This window comes from Mytilus galloprovincialis, chromosome 1 (genome assembly GCF_965363235.1).
Source record: "Mytilus galloprovincialis chromosome 1, xbMytGall1.hap1.1, whole genome shotgun sequence".
Lineage (NCBI taxonomy): Eukaryota > Metazoa > Mollusca > Bivalvia > Mytilida > Mytilidae > Mytilus > Mytilus galloprovincialis.
The window spans coordinates 105,115,081-105,135,105 of record NC_134838.1 but is presented as its reverse complement, the minus strand read 5'-3'; the positions used below and the strand labels follow the sequence as shown (position 1 = coordinate 105,135,105).

General features: G+C 32.1%; 2 protein-coding genes across 12 annotated transcripts in view; one reads left to right on the top strand and one right to left on the bottom strand.

The window, feature by feature from the left end:
* LOC143048569 (dynein axonemal heavy chain 12-like) overlaps positions 1-6,676 on the bottom strand; it is a 94,339-nt gene extending 87,663 nt beyond the window's left edge. For 7 of the 8 annotated variants that reach the window (XM_076222326.1, XM_076222345.1, XM_076222318.1 and 4 more), the window contains exons 1-3: positions 6,536-6,676; positions 1,265-1,503; positions 657-747 (exon numbers count right to left, since the gene is read on the bottom strand). In XM_076222326.1, the coding sequence (XP_076078441.1) occupies positions 657-747; positions 1,265-1,503 (330 nt within the window). In that variant the 5' untranslated portion in view covers positions 6,536-6,676. Of the gene's footprint in view, positions 1-14; positions 42-656; positions 748-1,264; positions 1,504-6,535 lie in introns of all 8 variants that reach the window. The other variant, XM_076222335.1, reaches the window with a different exon arrangement.
* Positions 6,677-6,746: 70 nt separating this feature from the next.
* LOC143048603 (IQ motif and ubiquitin-like domain-containing protein) lies at positions 6,747-18,364 on the top strand. Of its 4 annotated transcripts, none has more exons than XM_076222412.1 (13): positions 6,747-6,836; positions 9,705-9,876; positions 11,046-11,474; positions 12,115-12,249; positions 12,610-12,783; positions 13,260-13,591; positions 13,777-13,987; positions 14,422-14,597; positions 14,869-15,039; positions 15,574-15,750; positions 15,971-16,219; positions 16,756-16,941; positions 17,722-18,364. In XM_076222412.1, the coding sequence occupies exons 2-13, from the start codon at positions 9,708-9,710 to the stop codon at positions 17,893-17,895; spliced, it is 2,583 nt and encodes an 860-aa protein (XP_076078527.1). In that variant the 5' UTR covers positions 6,747-6,836; positions 9,705-9,707; the 3' UTR covers positions 17,896-18,364. The 4 variants fall into 4 exon arrangements, with proteins under 4 accessions (XP_076078527.1, XP_076078519.1, XP_076078503.1 ...); XM_076222404.1 differs by having other exon boundaries at positions 6,748-6,836; positions 11,043-11,474; positions 15,971-16,222; positions 16,759-16,941; XM_076222388.1 differs by having other exon boundaries at positions 6,749-6,836; positions 11,043-11,474.
* Positions 18,365-20,025: the final 1,661 nt, after the last annotated feature.

Here is a 20,025-nt window from a genome sequence, read left to right as displayed (position 1 = left end):
TCTTACATACATACCCTGATTTTACGATCATTGCTCATCATCTGGTGAATACAGCATGCATTGTTACAATGACGACATTAATGTGTTTTATCCTTGTGCATGTGGTTGAACTAAACGTGTTCCAAGTTGTGTAAAACATAACACTAATACAACAATAATTCCCCCCAAAAAATGATCAATTAGAAATCACAATTTGTTCAAACTTACCAGGAAATTTAAATAATACAGTATATGGGAATATAAAATATTCAGTCTCAACATATATAAGATTCCAAACAGAGATCTGACTAAAACTATAGAGCTTCATTTGCTCCCATTCATGAACATACATGTATGTATTAACATTTCAGAAACATTGTAGAGGGTCAATTAAGCCATCAATATGTACAAATTCTATTTCAAGGAAATCAGTCACTTCAAATCCTCTCATTCAGGTCATGAATAGAACGACCTACATTTACAGTTTTCTATTTAATCAAAATCACCAACCTGTGATAGAAAAAAATTGTTATAGGAAAATTTATGGGCCAAATAAATAGTATTGGATTAGTATATAATTCGATATTGTTTTACCATTTCTTATAAACTTAGAAACAATGCAGTCTCATCATGACAACAGATAACCAAAAAAAAAATAGCAGGAATAAAGCTCCTACCTCTGGAGGATAGTCTGGACTTGGTGGTTTTTCTGGGGCAATGCTGTTTAATTCTTGGGTCTCTTCATAATCCTGCATGGATTTTTCAGTTCTATAAAATAAATAACAAATTAAGTTAACTTTTACTAAACTTTTTTTTTCATTTGGAATCAGCAGTCACTTTGATCATTTACTTTTTTTATATATCATTATTTGTATTGTATTATGAAAATTATTGATGTTGTAATGTTCATGCTATTTGGGGCCCATAATTGGAAATAAAATATCTTCTTCTTCTTCTTTACTGACTCTATGATGAGGCAATTTGTATTTCTATTTTGTAGTTTGAAACTTAAAGTATGACACAATGTATGATTGCATATATATTAAAACAATAGAATGAACTCTGAGTGATATATAAATCTACAAATAAATGGCACTTCTATTCAAATAAAAAATCCAGATATGCTATATTCAGTCATACAAAATTTAAAAACATGACAAATATAATATAAATACATACATGTATAGTATTTACTCTTTTTAAAACATCTAACAAACCTATTTAGAATTTTAAATGTATAAAGATTATAATCATAATAATTTAAGATAAATTTGGTAAAACTTACAAAATATTCATCAGCATGGCTTGTTTGGCATTGGCCAACCTGTAAGTCATCAGTTTACTGTTGGCATAGGGGTCATCACCTCTCTTCTGTGGTTTACTGATTGGGGGAAGTCTTGGATATCCATTAGGTCCAATACTTCCAAGTTTGGTTCTCTGAGGTCCATTAGAATTGCCATTAGGTAATCCATTAACACCATTGGACGCTCCATTTGTGGAGGCTTTTCCACTCATAGATGTCATCTGTATAAATATAAGAGAATATAGGAATATTGGTAAATATCATATTATATTATTGCTTTGCCTTTGTGTGAAACCTGAATACAATTTTACTGCCGGTTCATGAATGTGTAAAGTTGCCCTCAGTAAAGATGTTTCAATTTTCACTACTTTCGGGTGTACATTCATGACTTTCAAAATAAGTAGGAAAATTATATTCCCAGCAGGGATGGGCACGATTACTGATAAATGTAATCGATTAATAATCGATTACATGAAGGATTTTTGTGCAATCGATTAATAATCGATTACTCAAATTTTAGTTTGTAATCGATTACAATCGATTACTTTATCAAAAGTAATTACATTACTTTTCGATTACTGTCAATTACATGGTTCAACATTTCAACTTAAAAATAACATGCCTGAGTAAAACACAATTATATTGCTCAACATTTGTATAGTGGAAATTAAGAACTTTACCAAATGCATCATTTAAAGCATTGTTTCTAAATTACAAGTTAATAGCTGTTTTTTAGATCAAATCTCTTAACATGCTTAATGAACATGATGAAGATTAGAAGTATTTAAAAAATCTTGAAATTTTGACTGTCAACATAAATGTAAGATGTCATCGCATTGCAACACTCACTTATTCATAACCAATTGTTTTTAAAAAATGTTGCTTTCTTACTGACTTACGTTAGCTTTTTTGATTTTACTCTTAAATAAAAAATATTTATGCATAGTTAATTATAATGTTTAAGGAAATATAAAAAAAAAGTAGAATAATTAATCTATTCAGCTTATTTTTAAGATCAAAATTATTAAAATTATAATGACATGCATGATTGTTTGGATAACCATCCTAATTACAGATTATTAAACTGCCACTGGAGTTCAATTTATAACCTGGGGCTAAATATTGTAAATTTCCTTTTTAATTAGTTCGTATGTTTTATTTGATTGCATTGTATTTATGTTTTGGGAAGGTTAACTTTCTGGTAATAAGACCCGTCACGGCCTGGCTGGGGAATTGGGTAGGCAAATGCTCACATTAATCTGTACCGATACAGGCTCCAAATGTCCTCCTTTATACATGTACGCCATAACTATGGTGGTGCTCCTATTTAAAGGAGGCTCATACGGAGACAAGAAGAAGAAGAAGACATAGCTAATTGAAATAAAAACAAAGTATGTTTGTTATTGATTAGAAGACTTTGATCATCTCATTAGTAAAGGCAAGAATGTTAAGATTTGTTCACTTCTCCATTCAAATTATATACAAAATATATCTATAGTGTCAAAGGGATACATGTATCTATTTCTAAAAAGAATTGCAATGCATTGCCATTGGTTCATTGTTAAAAGGATTTTGTGTTCTTTTTTAATTTAACTTATATACATGTATATCATAACATTTAAGAAATCAACTGTTTATCTATTCTAAGCTTTAATTTCAACTCTGATTGAAAATGATGTTTTCAGGAAATTTAATACAAATAAGCTTACTACTTTTAAAAATGTACTACAGAACTTAACGAAAGACAGACACATTTCTTATTTTAGATCTATTTTATTATTTCAAATCTATTTTCTTATTTTAATATTAAAGCTCTTGAATTATTGACAAGCACATACATCCATTTGTTTCAAAAGCTAGATATAAAGTAAATTTAGGTAGGGGATCTGGTTGCTCATAATGCAACTTGAGACAATAGATAGAAATAAGGCAGTTGCTTGACTCTTCAAGTATTGTTGATGCATAATATTTTATCTGTACTACAAAGAGATAATATACATATTTTCCTCTGAAATAGGTTATTTTTTATCAAACTATTTTACTAAAGTAATCGAAATGTAATCGAAAAGTAATCGATGATTACATCCAAATTTTTGCTGTAATCGATTAAATTACAATTACATGTAATCGAAAATGTCTTCGATTACAGATTACTGTCGATTACTTAAAAAAATGTAATCAATTACAATCGATTACGATTACAGATTACGATTACCCCATCCCTGATTCCCAGCTTAGATTTTATTCATTTATCTGGGTTTTGACAAGCTATTCAGGCAGTCAAAATGTAAATCTATGAATAAAATAAAATCCAGAACTAAAAATGTGATTTATATATATAATAATAAATAAGCTTCAAGAGAATCTAGACTCAGGATAAAGGATTCTACTGACTATCCAATAGAGGTAAAGTTCAACATATTTTAAATTCATACTAGGAAAGGTGCTTTAAACTGCCTCATATTGATAATCATTTTAAACATGTAGTACATTTTTGTTTTCCTTACTGTAAAATTTGATGATCCAACAAATTTTGGAACATTCTATTTTCATAATCCAGAAAATTAAGGTCCATCAAAGAGTTTGTAGATTTATTTTATTGTCTCCAAAAGTGAAGGATCTTGTAAGAAGTAATACAATGTAGATGATTGTCAACCCTGCTGGAATTGTAAATAAAATACATTGTACACTTGTCTTTATTACATTTGATAATCATTGGAAATATTTTGCTCAGCAATCACAAAAATTTAAATTGAGGTAGGACTTTGTGCATATATACATTTGTACATGAACTTCATGAAGTATATATAAAAGTCTAGCTGTCAGCAAACACCTATTTAGAAATCTGCACCAGTTGACCCACAAGAATCTGCGCTACTTGAACTTTTGACATCTTACAAAAACACTTTCCCATTGAGGCGTCAGAGATTTTACAGTTACGTCAAATTTTTAGCAGAACCTTTGCGATGTACAGAAATGGTGAACAAATAGCGATAAGGTGTATTATATACTTTATAGGAAACCGTAACAGTAAAAACATAAAAAAGCCTTTCAAGACAACATACATATAATTATTTTAACTACAGATTTATATAATTTATAATTTCAAACTATTCTAAAAACATGTATTTTGCAAATTATCATATGATATATAACAATATTTCGTATCTACTGTCTTACTGTTGTAATCACAAATTTATCTTCTTTCACTGTTAACAGGTGCTTGCCCCAACTGTTACATTTAATTTTCCCTTACCCGAGTTGTTGTTAGTTTTTTAAAGCAATATACATGGACCTTATAAAACGATTCATAGCACCATTAAAAAAGGGAACTACTCTTGTCAGTGACAGTAAAGGAAAAGCCGAACTCCTACTAGAACAATTCAAGTCCGTATTCACAATAACATCAGACACTAACCTACCAACAACAAGAATACGAGCAAAAATCAATATAACACCTCTAACGATCGACCAAAAGGGGCTGGAGAAACTACTAAAAAACACAAACCCTAATAAAGCCTCTGGACCAGACAACATCCCAAACCGCATACTCAAGGAATGTGCTGAACAACTAGCACCCATCCTACAAATCATAATGCAATGCTCGCTAGACACAGGTGAACTACCAAAAGACTGGAGAGACGCAAACATATCCAGTATCTTCAAAAAAGGAGACAAACACCTGGCAGAAAACTACAGACCTGTATCCTTAACATCCGTCATCAGCAAAATTCTAGAACACATCGTATGCAGGCATATTCTTAAACATCTGGAAAAAAACAAAATCCTAACCAACTTAAACCACGGCTTCAGGTCAGGATACTCATGTGAAACCCAACTCATAACTACCATCAACGACTTCTTACAAGAACACGACAAGGGACATCAAATCGACGTAGGCATATTAGATTTTTCAAAAGCTTTCGACACCGTACCACACAACAAATTATTACATAAATTAGATCAGTATGGAATTAAAGGAAATACACACAAATGGCTTAAGAACTTCCTAACTGCAAGATCAATGAGAACCATCGTGGAAGGCGAATCATCTGGCGAAACAACAGTCGACTCTGGGGTCCCCCAGGGCACAGTCTTAGGACCAATCCTATTCCTGTGCCACATCAATGACCTACCAGACAGTGTAACATCATCAGTAAGACTATTTGCTGACGACTGCCTACTATACAGAACAATTAAAAATAGCCAAGACCAACAAAAGCTACAAACAGATTTGGAACAACTAGAAATCTGGGCCGACAAATGGGGAATGCGATTCAACGCCAAAAAGTGCTATGTTCTATCCATAAACAAAAAAGCAGACAAATTCTACACGCTTAATAAACACATCCTACAAGAAGTACAAGTGAACCCCTACTTAGGACTCCAAATCTCAAACGATCTGAAATGGAGCTTCCACATAAATAACATCAGCAAGAAAGCCAACGCCACCTTGGGCTTTCTTCGGAGGAACTTGAGGAACGTACCAGAAGCATGTAGGAAAGTAGCATATATATCCCTTGTAAGATCAACCATGGAATATGGCGCAACAATCTGGAACCCATATATGAAAGGGGATATTGACAAACTAGAACGTATCCAAAACAGAGGCTTACGATTCATAAAGAAAAACTACAGGAGTCGGGAAACAGGGTCCATAACTAATATGAGACGCCAGCTTGAAATGGAGACGCTAGAGGAAAGAAGACACAGCCTCCGTCTTATCCTGATTTACAAGGTGGTTGAGGGTCTGGTGCCGGCTCTACCAGCCGACAATTTTGTCATACCAGCAAGACCGAAACGAACAATTAAAGCCAAAACGTACTTAAACTGTGAAACTGACAATATCATCGAACGTCAAGTTATTAATAACACCAGAGGACTGAAAGTACCAAATAGCAACAAACCACAGTACAAACATTCATTTTTTGTGGAAACAACTATTCACTGGAACCAACTACCAGATAAAGTTGTGCATGCAGGTTCTGTAGAGGCATTTAAGACCGCTCTACAAGAACACCGCCCATAACAACGGCGCTCTTCTCCACCGTGTATAAAAGCCTTAATAGGATTCTACACGTACCACTACAGATACAGACAGATACAGACAGATTCGAGACAATGCTTCAGATGGCACAATGCCATAAACGAATGTCAATGCCAAATCCAACAAATAATTACAAAACCAATACCAATGGCATGCATTGACTATATTCACACTTTTCTTGGGTTTTTCAACATTTTAATACTTACCGTTGGCTTAAAACTTTTAATAAATACACCTTATGTTTAATTTGTAATTCCTTTGGTGATTACATTGTCTCTATTTTGACCAAAAAAGAAAAAAGTTCAAAAAAAGTTCCAATATTCGCACTGCCTGTGTTGTTATGGCGCAAGCCACCCCGATGATCTTTATTACGACTGTTTTGATTGGTTACCGGTTAACGTTGAACCAATTAGATATGGCTTTACAAAACCAACTCGGCTTCCATTTGGTTACCTAGACGTCATGAAAACAACCTTTAATGGCGGCATTCTGTACATGAAAGTTTAGGTAGATTTTTTTTTATTTACATATTTACATGGATATATATACATTTATTAATGATGATTTGACTATTCCATAAATATTCGATGATCAGTTAAGCTGCACAGTCAGTATAAATTTTGTTCTTCAGAAGATTTTAAACAAGTTAGAGGAAACCAGCACTGGCCACAGCCTCAGCCTGAACAGGTTCAGTACCACACACACGACAGTAGGTTCCGATTATCAGGTTGTCTGCATGTTGATTTTGTAAAATATGGCCATTATCTGTCAGAAGCAGAAGCGAGTCACAATATGAATCTTTTTGTTGAGTAAGAGCAGCGAACGAGATAAAAAAAACCTTCATATTGTGTTGAGTAGCTGATATTTTACATTGTCGTTCTTCCCTATGCCTATATCACCCTGCTCTATCACTCCGTAATTTTTGTATCAAGGCTTCAAAATGAGACCAGGCATTATCAGCGACGTCACAATGTGAGAGGAAACTTGATCAAACTTGCTTTTGTCAAGCGTATAACTGTTTTAGGAAGAGGGTAAAGACCAGTGATAAACAGATAATTAGGTTATCTTCATATAAATATCGTAAAATATCAGACGCTCGACATAATGTGAAACTTTTTAGCTCACTCCGCTCACTCGCCAAAAAAGGTCCACTTGAGTGTCAACTTGGGTCAAACTTATCAACATCGGTCAACATCAAAGTTATTAATGCAGGGTCAACGCATTTGACGTCACAAAGCTGTGATACAGAAGTTATTAAGAGCTGAGCATATAGTGATATAGACAGTGGGACCAACAATTAATTCAAATGCTTTGAACTATGAACTTAGTTGGGCTATCCAAGCTAAATTGACCTTTATAAATTTTATCAGATAAGATGTTTGCATACTATGTGTATGTCATGTGAATTCGAATCCGGGTCTGTTCGCGCCCAATCACGTTCGCACCCTTCCACATTCGCCCCCATTCACTTTCGCACCCCACATGTTCGCACCCAAATTTTTCGAAAAGTTCGTTCGCACCCCACACGTTCGCACCCAATTTTACCGATTTTTTAGAGGTGTATTGGTATAAATATATATGCCATTGTTTCTAAATAATTCGAGATACTGACAAGTTTTTTGGGTCATGACAAGTTTATAAAAAAAAAAGTCCTTGTTTTTGAGTCGGATTATGTTATTCTGGCAAAAACTATTTCATTTGTGTGTTGAATAATTCTTAATCGTGTTTTGGTTAGTGTATTGAAATAATTTGTTTTTCACTGTTTCTAGTCAATTAAGTGCGACAATCATGATTTATAAACAACAGTAAACAATAACACCAAATTAGGCTGTTTATAAATACCAATTAGCAATAATCATACATAATCAACATTTAATAATTTATCAGATTGATAAAAAAAAAATCTATTCAATAAATTCTCAAATTTTATTCAAATAGGATACAATTATTTGTTATGTTCATACGAATAATTTCTAACAATTTAACTTAAATTTGATTAAAAATTGGGCGCGAACATGTAGGGTGCGAACGGACGTGGGGGGGGGGGGGGCGAAAATGTGAGGTGCGAACGTGTAGGGTGCGAAACTATATTGGGCGCGAACGGACCTGATACCTGTGAATTCGTACTATGCAAAATTTTGACGTCACAATGCATTTTTTATAGCAAGAAAACCCATGAGACGGGGAAAACTCTTTTGGATATTTTATGAATCATATTTAAGAAAGATATTTATTCCTACAAGGGCAATATAACTTTATATGTATGATTATTCTAGTCACTTCAGCGCCTGGTCAAATTTACACCCAGTATATTAGTCAATTCTGAACCTACTCAAATCAGGTCCTAGTTAATTCAGTATTATTTCGGTAGTTATTTTAGCACCCATGATTTTTATATTAATAATTATTGTTTGAAAGTAAACTTCGATTAAAGACTGTTTATTGCATATCTTTATGCCCAATTTATGGGCATTATGTTTTCTTGTCTGTGCGTTCGTTCGTCCGTCTGTGAGGGGCCTGATGAGGAGGGGGTTGGGTGTCTCATCACGATGCAAGAGTTGATTTTTTTGGTCAATTCACAGAAAATAAATTTACATGATCATGGATCACGAAAATATAAAAAAAAATCTGTACAAAAATGGATCACGATAGCGAAAATGCGCTGATCATGAAGAATGAAAATAACCAATCAGGCCCCTCATCCGTCTGTTTGTCCGTCTGTCCAACTTCAGGTTAAAGCTTTTTTTACTTCTACTACATGTTGGACAATTTCCCATAAAGTTATACTTAGTACATTGCTGTTTTGTCAATCAAGACCTGACTATCAAAAGGCTTTCAAGTTTGTATGCATCATTCACAATTTTGTAATTAATTGTACCATGTGCTAGATTAAAGACTCAATTCTATGATTTTTTTTTTTGATGTTATTAAAAAAAAAAATCCAAAAATATACTTTACAAGGAGCACTTTGGTCATGGTTGTTTTCAGTTACACTTGTTATGTGGATTTAAAAAGAAAATTATCATTAAAATATAAACATTTCCCCCAATTGAACGTACATGTTGCATAGAATATGACTGATGTGTTATAGTCACACTTTTTTCTTCTACAATTAATACTACTAAAATAACCAGGTCCAATCGTTAGCCAGCACCATATAAAAACAACAAATAAAAGAATACAACTTTAAATATAACTAATAGAGGAAAACGGTGTTGATTAAAAATAAGACCATTCCAGGAACTTTTGTCTTCCACAACATTAATATTACCAATAATTACAAGTTTGTAGTCGAATTTGATACTGCTTCAAAAAGTAAATTTTATAGGTTTCCAGTTATTAAAGATGTAAATTGATTTTTTTTTCAAATTACAGAAAATGGCAGATCAGGAGGGAAATGCTCCCACAGACCAAGTTCAGGAAGAAAAGACTGAAGAAACTGTACAACAGGAAGTTCCAACAGGGGATGCCGTGAAAACAGAAGAACCAGTGGCAGAACAAACTGAACCAGTCACACAGACTGCCACTGAAGTACCACAACAAGAAGGTGGGTTACAGCAATAATACATTTGTCATATCAGTAATGGTGTTATACCGATACCAACCATAGCGGCGCCCTTCTATTTTGGGCTAACAAGACCACTGTTTAAAATATCAAAGATACATATCAATATATAGAGATTAATACATAAGCCTTTTCCATATCAGCCTGGATATCATCCCGATACCCCCATATCAGCCAAAGAAAGAGTCAAGGTGCTGATATGGGTGGAGGGATGATACCCAGGCTGATATGGAAAAGGCCATGTATTAATCGCTTTATCATATACTTCCGACAATAGTTTTATGTAAGGCAAATAAACAAATGCATTGCATTTAATGCAATAACTAAAACAGTCAAAAACTTTATAAAGAAGTTAAATTATAAATCAAATATACTATAATTGTCCAACAACAGCACCTTCATATATATTTTTGGTAACATTTCCTATAGAGGCATTTTGAAACATTGAAAAGTTGGAAGAGTTTTATAATCAGTATTACTCCATGTTTGTTGTACTATAAAATGATTCATAATTGTCAATGGCATTTGTTAGCAAGTACTAAACTATCCCCACAAAAGTTTCCGTAAATTTTGACGTCATAAAAATATCTGACGTCACAATGGAAAATTAAACAACCGATATCGGAAACACGGGAAGTAACTTGCACAAGAGGCACTATTATGGGTTTTGTGCACGAGATGCACCTGATATGGGTTATCAGCCCGGGTGGTAAATTATGGCTTGTGTACTTCCACTCATTACACATATAAAAAAGCTATCATATCAATGCTAAGTATATAATAAATTATTTTAATCTACATTCAATTATTTGATATGTTACCTTCATTATTTGTAATGAGACTTTGATATGGACTTTTTTCCTATCTTATAAGATCCAATGATAAATGATTGTTAAAGATTTATATAATTATTATGCAACGATTGTGCAATTTCAATTAAAAAAATTCACATAATTGCAAACAAACTGTAAATGGACTTATCAGATCTCCCAAAAGTACTGATTGAAAATATGGAATGTTAAGGAATTAACAATCTTTTTTACACTTTGATGAATCTGTATAGATATCCTCTATTTTAGTTTTGTAATTTACTTTTTGTTGATTTAAGTTTTTACTTACTTAATGCAAATTCACGTATTGTTATTCAGAAGAAAAGAAGGAAGAACCAACAGAACAAAAACAGGAAGAACAATCTCAAGAGGAAACAGGAAAACAGGAGGAACAAACAGAAGAGAAAAAAGAAGAACCTGCTGTGGGACAAACTGAAGAAAAAACAGAAGATGAAGGACAAAAACAAGAGAATGAAAAAGTTGAGGAACAAACAGAGGCAAAGACGGAAGGACAAACAGAGGAAAAAGTAGAGGAAAAAACAGAGGAAAAAGTAGAGGAACAGACTGAGGCAAAACCTGATGCACCCGAAAAGGACAAAACCAAAGAAAGTACAGATATACCAGCCCCTCCAGGCACACCTCAACACACACAACAAAGTATGGGAACAGAGACAGAACCAACAAAGGATGACCATGAAGTAGATCCTCATGCCACATCTCCTAGAACCAATTTAGAAGCTACTGCAACAGGTAATACTTTACATATATAAAATATAATTCAAGAAAATAATTATTTATTTCCTTAACCTTTACTTTCTTATTACAATAGTTCTCTTCTGAAATCTGAAGCCACATCAGCAAATTCATGATACATAGATATGTAGGTTATGTATTATAGCAAAAAAGAACCAGAAAGTGGTTGAATCAAAACTAGACAAACAAAACAAAAGTAGAATTTGAAATGGTGACAGTACTTATATTAATCAGCAACTTTCAACTTGAACTTGTGTAATGGATTTTTCGCTGCATTGAAATTTTAGTTGTAGAAACGATCAAATAAGCTTTATGCAGTTATCCAGCAATACATCATGAAAGCCTTTTTCTGGTAAATAAATCACCCACTGAAATCTGAAAACTTTAATGTGGAAATTAATGATCTTTCATCAGTTATAACAATCTGAGGTAAAATATATTATATTCAGAAATACATGTAAGCCACTCATGGAATGAGTTCAAATATTTGATCTTCATGTATTATAGTAAATTATATAGTTTTATTTGAAAATCACAATATTTGTGATCAGTCTTTATAATCTAAATAACTTGTGTAATATAGATACTTTTTTAATATGTAATCTAATATATATATATATATGTATATGTTTTTCAGTGAAGATTGTTTTGATGCCGAGTGGCCAGGTGGTTACACTAGCCTGTACATTAGGACAATCATTAAGAGAACTCAAAGATCACTTTGCTTCAGAACTTAAGATGCAATTCAACATGATCTACTTGATGTTTGATGGTAAGTAATAAATATACCATTTTAAGTGTTTGCCTACATTTAAAATTATGTCACTGATAAATTACTGTAAATTTAGAATAAGATGTGAACATATTGTCACTACTGATAAATTGTTGCAAATTCTGGGCATATTATTGTAGAATATTACATAAAATTTAAATGCAAATTTTCAACATTGGCATTTTCATCTTGGTTGCAATTATAATATTAGAAAATTGCATAAATTTATAATAAAGCTGAAAAAAATGGAGTACATATATATAAAGTAAAAAATTTGTGTTTAAAAAAAACTTTTTACAATTTACAAGAGTTCATAAGTTTATGTTCATTTCTTGAAACAGTGTATTATTTTCATTTTAGGGAAACAAGCTAATGATAGTTTGACACTAGCTGATTTAGGAGTAGGCCCTAATGGAACTATTCAGTTAGAGCTCCAATCTACAGATCCTGTCAATACACCAATTAAAACATATCGTCCTAAACAAGAATATCATATGCCAGATGTCATTACTGTTAGAATTCAAGGCAGTGAAGGTAATTCAATTTGAAGCCGAGTTTACTATTAATCAAATATTGAAAACCATGTGAGATAGAAAATTACAAGTACTTGGTACACATGTAATATCAATGGATTTATTGTTAATGCCATATTAGAAATATATCTGGTTCTAGGATAACATTGAAATGGGGAAAATTGCTATTTGTCTCCATTTATTGATGATCAAAATGTTTGGATTACTAAGGGAGATAACTTGATTTTTTTATTCTAAAGATATAAATTTTGAGTGTCTATATTACACTATTTTCTAGTTGAAGATTTCTAGATACATACGATTGACAATTTACTTGTATCAATTACTTGATAAGACGAACAAAAATTTGTAAATTGCATCTTAGAGTCTTTAAGTCTTTTGTAAACTAAACATACCAAATTTAAGACTTATATTTGATGAGTTTATTTAAATTTAATTATTTATTTAAATCCAAACTGATGTTTCTTTATTATATAGATGGTGAGGGAGCTAGAGATGTTGTTGTTGAGATAGAGAGAGCCACTCGTAAGAAGCCATTTATTGGTGGTTACAGACATAAAACAAGTGGAATAGAATTTCATCATGCCTCAGCACAAACAATGAAGAAACAACCCCCACCATCTACTGTCCCCAAATACTGTAGAGATACACAGACTGTAGAACAGAAACATATAGTACAACAGACCACTAACGACATGTCAACACAAATGTCAAAAATAGGTGTATTTGTGTCAAATGTTCCTGACAAATTGTTGACACCTGGAAGTTACACAACAGCAGATGACCATCATAATATGATATTACAAAAGGTAAAAATCTGTTATTTGAAATAAATTACAAAAACCTTTTAGTCCATACAATAAGTTAAATATCTAGTTACAAATATGAGGTGAACTTTGCGATACCTAGTTTTATACCAATGTAATTTTTCTGACTATAATAAAGTCTACACACATTGGGTCAGTTGCTCATTGTATTTTAATCTTATTTTCAGATTATACTTATTCAAAAATATTACCGAAGATGGTTAGCAAAGAGATATGTGACAAAATTAAAAGACGACAAAAAAGACAGAGAAGAATTTGAGAAACAAGAAGAAATTAGAAAGAAAAAAGAAAAAGAGGATAGAATTAGAAAAGAATTTGAAAGAAGAATGAATCCCAAGTCAAAAGAAGACTTTGATCTGTTGTATCATGCATTAGAGAGTAAGTTGTTGTCGGAAATTTCATTTGTGTATGATAATAAGACTTTCATTGCAACATTGTGTCAACAAGATTTCAATTTTACAAAAAAAAGTAGTTTTCTGACTGAATATCTTCACCATTGGTAGCAAATTCTCAACAAAACTAACTGTACTTTACTTATGTTCCTACTTTGTGGAATCGATCATTGGGTTTTTTTGAAAATTGTGTGTATAATGTTTTAAATATGAATTAAGTATTCTTGACTGAAAAGTTTCACCAATATATTCCTTTTCTGCCTCAAGTTGCAATTTTCAGTAAAATCCAGATTGAACATTTGTACCTTAATCAGAAATTAATTAGAACTTTTGAAAGGCCTTCACAAGTCTACTGAATTTTGATTGAAATATCATTCTAAATATATATATTTTTACCTGAAACTTGTTTTCCATTTTTAGAATGGCGAGTAGAGGAAATGGAAAGAATAAACCAGACAGCTGATGGCGCTGAACGTAAAGCTGCTCTCTGTATGTTATTAGACCAAGAAACCCAATTAATATCTGCAATTGGTCGACATAAAATAGAAGCTGATACTGAAAATAAAGATAAAAGAATACAGCAATTTCTTAGCAAAGTAAGTTATTATATATCACTATTAAACTTGCCGCTTAGATCCATGCAAATATTGGACAACAGAATAACATATAAAAAAGTTCAGAATCTAAATATGGAAATATTATACATAACCCAAAATGCAATACTTATGTATAAAAACAAATGCAGAAGACAAGAGCAATGAAACACCCAGTTGTAAAATATTATATTAATTATCAATCATGGACATTTATGTTTAGGGAATTTTGAGTACATAATAGATATCTTTGTAATTTTTAATCAAATTATAGGCAGCCGCACCAAAGAAGTGGAAGGGATTTGATGGTAAAAGTACAGAAATGGACACACCCTACACGATACGAGCCAAAGAACTACAGGATATATACAACAGTATCAATATGAAGTATCTGACACAGGATGAAAGATTAGATGTTTTATTAACTCTCAAACATACTGTCAAGGTAAAGTATAATTATGTAACAAAACTGTTTTTTAAATACAATGTATACTGAAGTGTATAATTTGTAAAGTAATTCATTATAATTGTGTACAACACAGTTATTATTGGAAGAAGTGAGTGCAGCTACGTATGACAAAGTAATCAAAACTTAAATAAGCTCATGTTGTATCATTGTTTTTGTATTAAAGATTTGAAATGATGCCATTAACATAGCAATGTTTTTATAGGCAATGTTAAAGTGTATTTGGCCAAAAATCTTAAGTCAATTTTTTTGAAACAGAGTTGTCCCATCTTTGTAAAAAAACATCCTCATTTCATTTGAGCACATTTGACCTAAATAACCTATATGAACTTTATAAAAATCCAAGATGTGAAATATAAAATGGTACTTTGAATAAATCTGACAATAATTTTACTAGTTAGAAATGATTGATTAGCAGAAAGTTTTAAAACTACTGCTTATTACAAAAAAAATGCTAGTGTACTAAGTAATGTTTTGATTTCTAGAGAATAACAGAGGTATTGTTGCTTTCAGGAACATGACTGTAAGTTAACTCAGGAAATCATAGAACTAATAGACAGAGAAGCAGATTTGTTAATGAGAGGAGTTCGAGAAAACAACTTAGACGGACTTAGAAAAAGAATTTCTACACTTTTCCTCCAATATATCAAAACACCAACCTTCAATCCAGAAGCTGCCAAACTTCTTAAGGTGAGTGTTTATTGTCTTTCAAAAAATTACATATGTATCCATTCTTTATAGAACCATGAATTTATTTTTCAGTCAATTCTTCATACATCTTTTCACCATTATGGAATATTGTTGAAAGCAAAATCAAAATATAAATAAAAAATAATAATGAAAATATTGTGAAAAGTCTAAAGATTTTGGTTAAGCACATTTTGTAAATTAAAATTGTTTATATTACCAGGTTCCACAAGATCCATCAGTGCTACGAAAGAACATTTACTTCTGTCCAAGTTGTAACCAGTATCTGCCTTCCACTGACTTTGCCTTGTCATCCAATTCCCGAACTGTTGGTAAATGTAGGAGATGTACCAAGATTGACAATGATGCTAGAACTAGACAAGACTTCAGTACATTCCAACATATGCTCAAATCTCTACGTAAATCTGAAGAAGGCTTCAAAGATGGTTCAAAGATTGCTTTCTTGCTACAGGTAGTTGAAGTTAAATCAGTATACACTTATAATTATCTCCCCTTTATTGAACAATGTAAAACTGAAAATGTCACTTGAAAGATAGGTTAAAACTGACTGGAAATTACCATGCAATTTTTATCTGGCAATTGATATATAAATGTGACCAGAAAATATGCAAAAATACCTGACAAATTCAAAATGAACAAGTTTTTGCACATTGCAGCAGTGATGATCATTAGTTTTAATGTGCATGTTGGCAGTTATCTATTTTAATCAAAATGCTACTTGATTTTGAAAACTCTAGCACTGGAGAACTTTTATCACATACATAAATCTACATAATTTTTGTTAGGATGTTTATTTGCACCTATCTGTCACTATTGTTTTTTTATGTCTCATAGGATAGTCGGTGTTTTGCAAAAAGAAATACACCTTCAAATGTTCAAAAGCAGCAAATTTTTTGATCATTTAGAACACTTTTAATGTTCTCAAAACTGTCTTTGGCAAACAGTTATAGATGTTGATCTTTTTTAATGTGGTTTTTTGTTTCACAGGAGCAAGACTTACGTTATTTGGTGGAGAAGATTTGGAGTGGTCAGAGTATACTCAGTGCATGGGAAGATCTGTATGATTTAACATTTGTCCGCTGGGACAAACACCAAGAATGGTCACCATGGAACTGTATCTTACTGACCAAGGATGAAGCTGCATCACATGTTAAACTTGTCGATCTGGAAGAGGTACACAAATAATTATTTCTGTTAATGTTCTAAATCCATAATCATTACTCAATTTACTGCATATATTTGGTTTGACTTTGGAATATTTTCATTTATTGTATAGCAATATAATATTTCCCACAGAAAGTAACCAAAAGTTAGCGTGCAATAAATTCTAATATTGCACTAGTGCAATAAGTCTTCAAATTCATGACGTCATCAACGACAAAATCTTAGTTTAAACCAAATTTTAGTTTCAAATATTATATTGCTATACAATAAAAGGGTTATTGCATGAATATTGGGGAATATTGTCCCTCGTAGAATATATATTGCACTCGCAAGCTCGTGCAATATAAAATTCTACTCGGGACAATATTCCCCAATATTCATGCAATAACCCTATAATATTCAAAACAAAAAGATGTACATCAAATATTATCATGGACCTGATTCTTTGGTCATTTATAAACTTGACTTGATCATAAACTTTCCATCAAAAATTACATCCATACAGGAAAAGCTGGAGGACAATATGTAAACTTCATTTAATTGTTAATTTCCTGACTGATTATTGTCTCTTTTCTCATAACTCTTTTTCCATAAATATTATTGCCATGAAAATCATATTGTAACAATGACAACCTATAACATTTAATGCATTAATTGAATTTTTTTTTCTTTTGAACACTTTGATTGGGATTGGTTATAAGATGTTGTATCAAATTAAATGTTTTCAAAATTAGATTTTTTTTTAATTTGTGTAACATTCATGTTTAAAACAATCATTTATCCTTACAGGGTTACGGTCAAGTTTTCATGCAGAAGGTTAAACAGAAACACACACTGGCCAGGAACTACTTCTCCCGACTGCCTGGTATGGCAGAACATGTCAGAGAAAAAGCCAATGAAAAATCAATGATATCAGGTCCCTCAGTAGCAGGTCAACCAGTTCCCGTACAATCAAGGGCTTAAGGACCTCTTATGAAAACAGCCTCATGAGATCAGAATGGAGATGTACAAAATCAGACAAATTTCATCACAGAAAAAGTTGTTACTATAGCAACTTGTTTGACCATTTTTATGAAGGATGTGTCTGTAGGCATGAATGCATTTATTTATAAAGTTAACTTGAAATGAACTGTGCTATTTATTAATCTGTGATTCTCTTAAGATAATTCTTAAAATGTATGGTGATGTTGTTATCACTTGACAAAAGTGTAATCCAGAAATATTGTCTCCATAAGATATTTTAAACGTGAAACATTGAGTCAGAATGACTTTTAAAAATATAAATTTGACGTATAATAATGAATTCTTATTGTAAATTTTTATTGTAAAGAGATTTTATAATAGATTTTTAACCAAAAGAGAGGGTGGATGAAAATGACTGTGATATTAAGTTTTAGCTGTACAAGTATATACAATTAAATGAATTATGATAAATATATTTACTGTTTTTGTTAGCTCTTGAATAAACTAAAGATGAGCCAAAGATGTTGGTTTTCAGGCTGAATCAAAGGCAGTGATTTGGAAAGAAAGGATAATTCATTATATGATTATATGAGCTTTGAAAAAAAAATGGTTGTTAGAAGGAACAGTCCTTTCATTGATCTTATCTAGTAACCATTAGTTAGTGCCTAATATAATCTAGGATTCTGAACATATATTCTTAAAGATAGGTGTGATGCATCTGTGACACAATTTTGTTGAGCTTGTGACTTCTTTTGCAAAAAGATCGACAAAGGAATAGAGATCCAGCATTAGTGTTAACAAACTTCTTAAAAACTTACTATTTCATGAGGTAGAAGACCTGGATACTTCATACTTTGTATATAGATGCCTTACTGGTATGTAATAGAGTTTCAGTTTGTCAAATGTCTATTGTTTCTGACCTCTTTTTCATTGTTCAGTGACTACTGATACTTGAAAAAAAAGTAAATAATTTTAGTATTTTTAATTAGTCTCTTGTAACAAGTAAAAGAATAACTTTATTTGGTATGTGTGTGCCTTCCTTGCAAGGTCTTCATGTCTGTCAAACAGTTTTCACTTGACTTCAACCTTATTTCATGAATTGGTGAACAAGGTTCAGTTAAGTTTATGTGATAGCTGTTTTAGGGCAATCAACATAAAATCAATGGAAATAAAGTAGGCTAGACATTCCAGTGTGAGCACTCTTGTTTATGTTTATACAATGGCCTTGACATTCTTTCACACCCATGGTGATTATAAAATAAACAAGAATGTACACAGATCGCACTATCATTGTCTATGTTCAGTGGACTTCAACTTCATCAAAAACTACCTTGACCAAAACTTTAACCTGAAAATTGCACTTTTATTTTTTTGTTCAGTGGACCATGAAATAGGAGTCAAAATTCTAATTTGGCATTTTAATTAGAAAGATCATATCATAGGGAACATGTATACTAAGTTTCAAGTTGATTGGACTTCCAACTTCATCAGAAACTACCTTGACCAAATTTTTTTAACCTGAAGTGGGACAAACTGACGGAAGAACGAACCCTCAGACCAGAAAACATTATGCCCCTCTACTATCGTAGGTGGGGCATAAAAATACTGTTACCTTTAGTTAGTATTTATATACTCCAATTAAATCTTTGCATCGGAAAAAAACACATTAATTCTAAAACCAGTTGTTGGCATGATATATGTTATGTTTTTCTCATACATTTCATGATGGTAAGATTCTAGACCACTAATAAGTCTTGATTTTCATGTGATGAAGACATACTCAATCAATAATTTCAATTAAGGTCTGAGACTGGCACTGATAGTTGTTCTTAGTTAATATATGTATGATTGTCATTTTGTTTCGTTTCTTCCGTTACCTATTCTTACATCCTACTCTGACATCTTCTGAACTGAGTTTTACTGTGTGTATCCTGTGTGTTTATTCTACATTGGCTAGAGGTACCGGGGAGGTTTGAGATCTAACAAAATGTGTTTTACATGTACATTTTTTTTTTGCACCTGTTGTAGGTCAGGAGCCTCTGGCCTTTGTTAGTCTTGTACGTGTGAAAGTCAATAAGCTGACCTAGTACACATTTTTATAAATTGGACATCTGAAGCCTGCCTCTGGAT